The sequence below is a fragment of the Pteropus vampyrus genome, unplaced genomic scaffold (assembly GCF_000151845.1).
Source record: "Pteropus vampyrus isolate Shadow unplaced genomic scaffold, Pvam_2.0 Scaffold182, whole genome shotgun sequence".
Classification (NCBI taxonomy): Eukaryota; Metazoa; Chordata; class Mammalia; order Chiroptera; family Pteropodidae; genus Pteropus; species Pteropus vampyrus.
Window position 1 is genome coordinate 1,244,915 of NW_011888963.1, and position 1,259 is coordinate 1,246,173.

Below are 1,259 nucleotides of genomic sequence, written 5' to 3' on the forward strand. Positions count from 1 at the left end.
CGTGGGACATCATTAAAAAAAAAGAAAAGAAAAAAAGGAATGCAAAATATATTCCTCAGGAAATCACCAAAGACTCTGCTATAATCTTGGCAACCCTTTGCTATCAGGGGAAAACTTCTTTTTAAGAGGAAAAAAATATCATATTGAAATGATTTATTAACTGATTAAATACCAAGATAAGATATGACTCCTAAGTGTCATTAACAAACCAACTGCTAGCCAACTCTCCAAACCTCTTTTATGAGACCTTTTAGTATCCCTTAAACTAAATCTCCGAAGGTTTAAAACAGATTGCTTGAGCTCAAGTTCAAATAAACAAAATTCTCCCAAGTATTTCCCCAAGCCCTCCAGGTGAGGGTCTGACAGCTGGATATGGGCATGACACAGGAAGTGCAGTGTGTACTGCACGATGCATGCCAGGGAATGTCTACAGCCTTGGAGATCAGGCAGGTACCTGTCTATGTTTCCTATGGTCTCCATGAACTGGGAACTAGACCAAGTCACACCATATTTCAACTGTAGCAAATCGTTAGCAAAAGGAGCAAATGGCAACAGTGCAATTGCAACAAGCAGGTGGCACTTTTTCGACACCAAAGGCGTCGTCCTGAAAACACAAGTAATGGGCTGGAATGTAAACAACACGCTTTTCTCATAAGCAATGAAGCCTTGCAGTTGTCAGTTGATCCTAGGCTTCTGACTCACACATGTCTTTACAGTGGACATTTGAGACCCCTTCATAATATATATGAGTGAATAAATAAGCGAAGGAACAGCTAAATAAATGGCACTCCTGTTAATGTTTCAGAACCACTAGAGGACACAATTAGAAACTTCAGCATAAAACCCAGGTTTTCTGCTTCTGTCAGAATTCTTCTTAGCTGCTCTTACTTTCATATTAATCAGCTTCCAGCTGGTTCAAGATTTGTCATCACAGAGTGAGATTCCATTTTTTATATCAAATTAGGAATTCAATTCCTTTATGATGCATATCTCTGAGAACTATGGTTTTTTTTTTCTTCTCAAATATTGTGTCACATCCAATTCTGATCACCATAGGACACAGGGGATCTAGTTTCACCTTTTTTTAAATCATCAAAATATCTGATTTTAAGTATGACAGTATAATGATTTGTCCACTGAGATTCTTGATGTACTATGGGACTTGATGATAAAATTGAATATTTCACATATACAAAAGTACTATATGTCTCAGAAATAGTTCCGGAATAAGCTAGGATGGATGACCAGAGCCCACCTCC

General features: G+C 37.9%; 1 protein-coding gene across 1 annotated transcript in view; it reads left to right on the forward strand.

Annotated features, from left to right (window-relative positions):
• The first annotated feature begins 409 nt into the window (after nucleotides 1-409).
• Nucleotides 410-1,259, forward strand: part of CD180 (CD180 molecule) — a 50,181-nt gene continuing 49,331 nt past the window's right edge. The window contains exon 1 of the mRNA XM_023537206.1: nucleotides 410-616. Within this exon, the coding sequence (XP_023392974.1) occupies nucleotides 410-616 (207 nt within the window). The remainder of the gene's footprint in view (nucleotides 617-1,259) is intronic.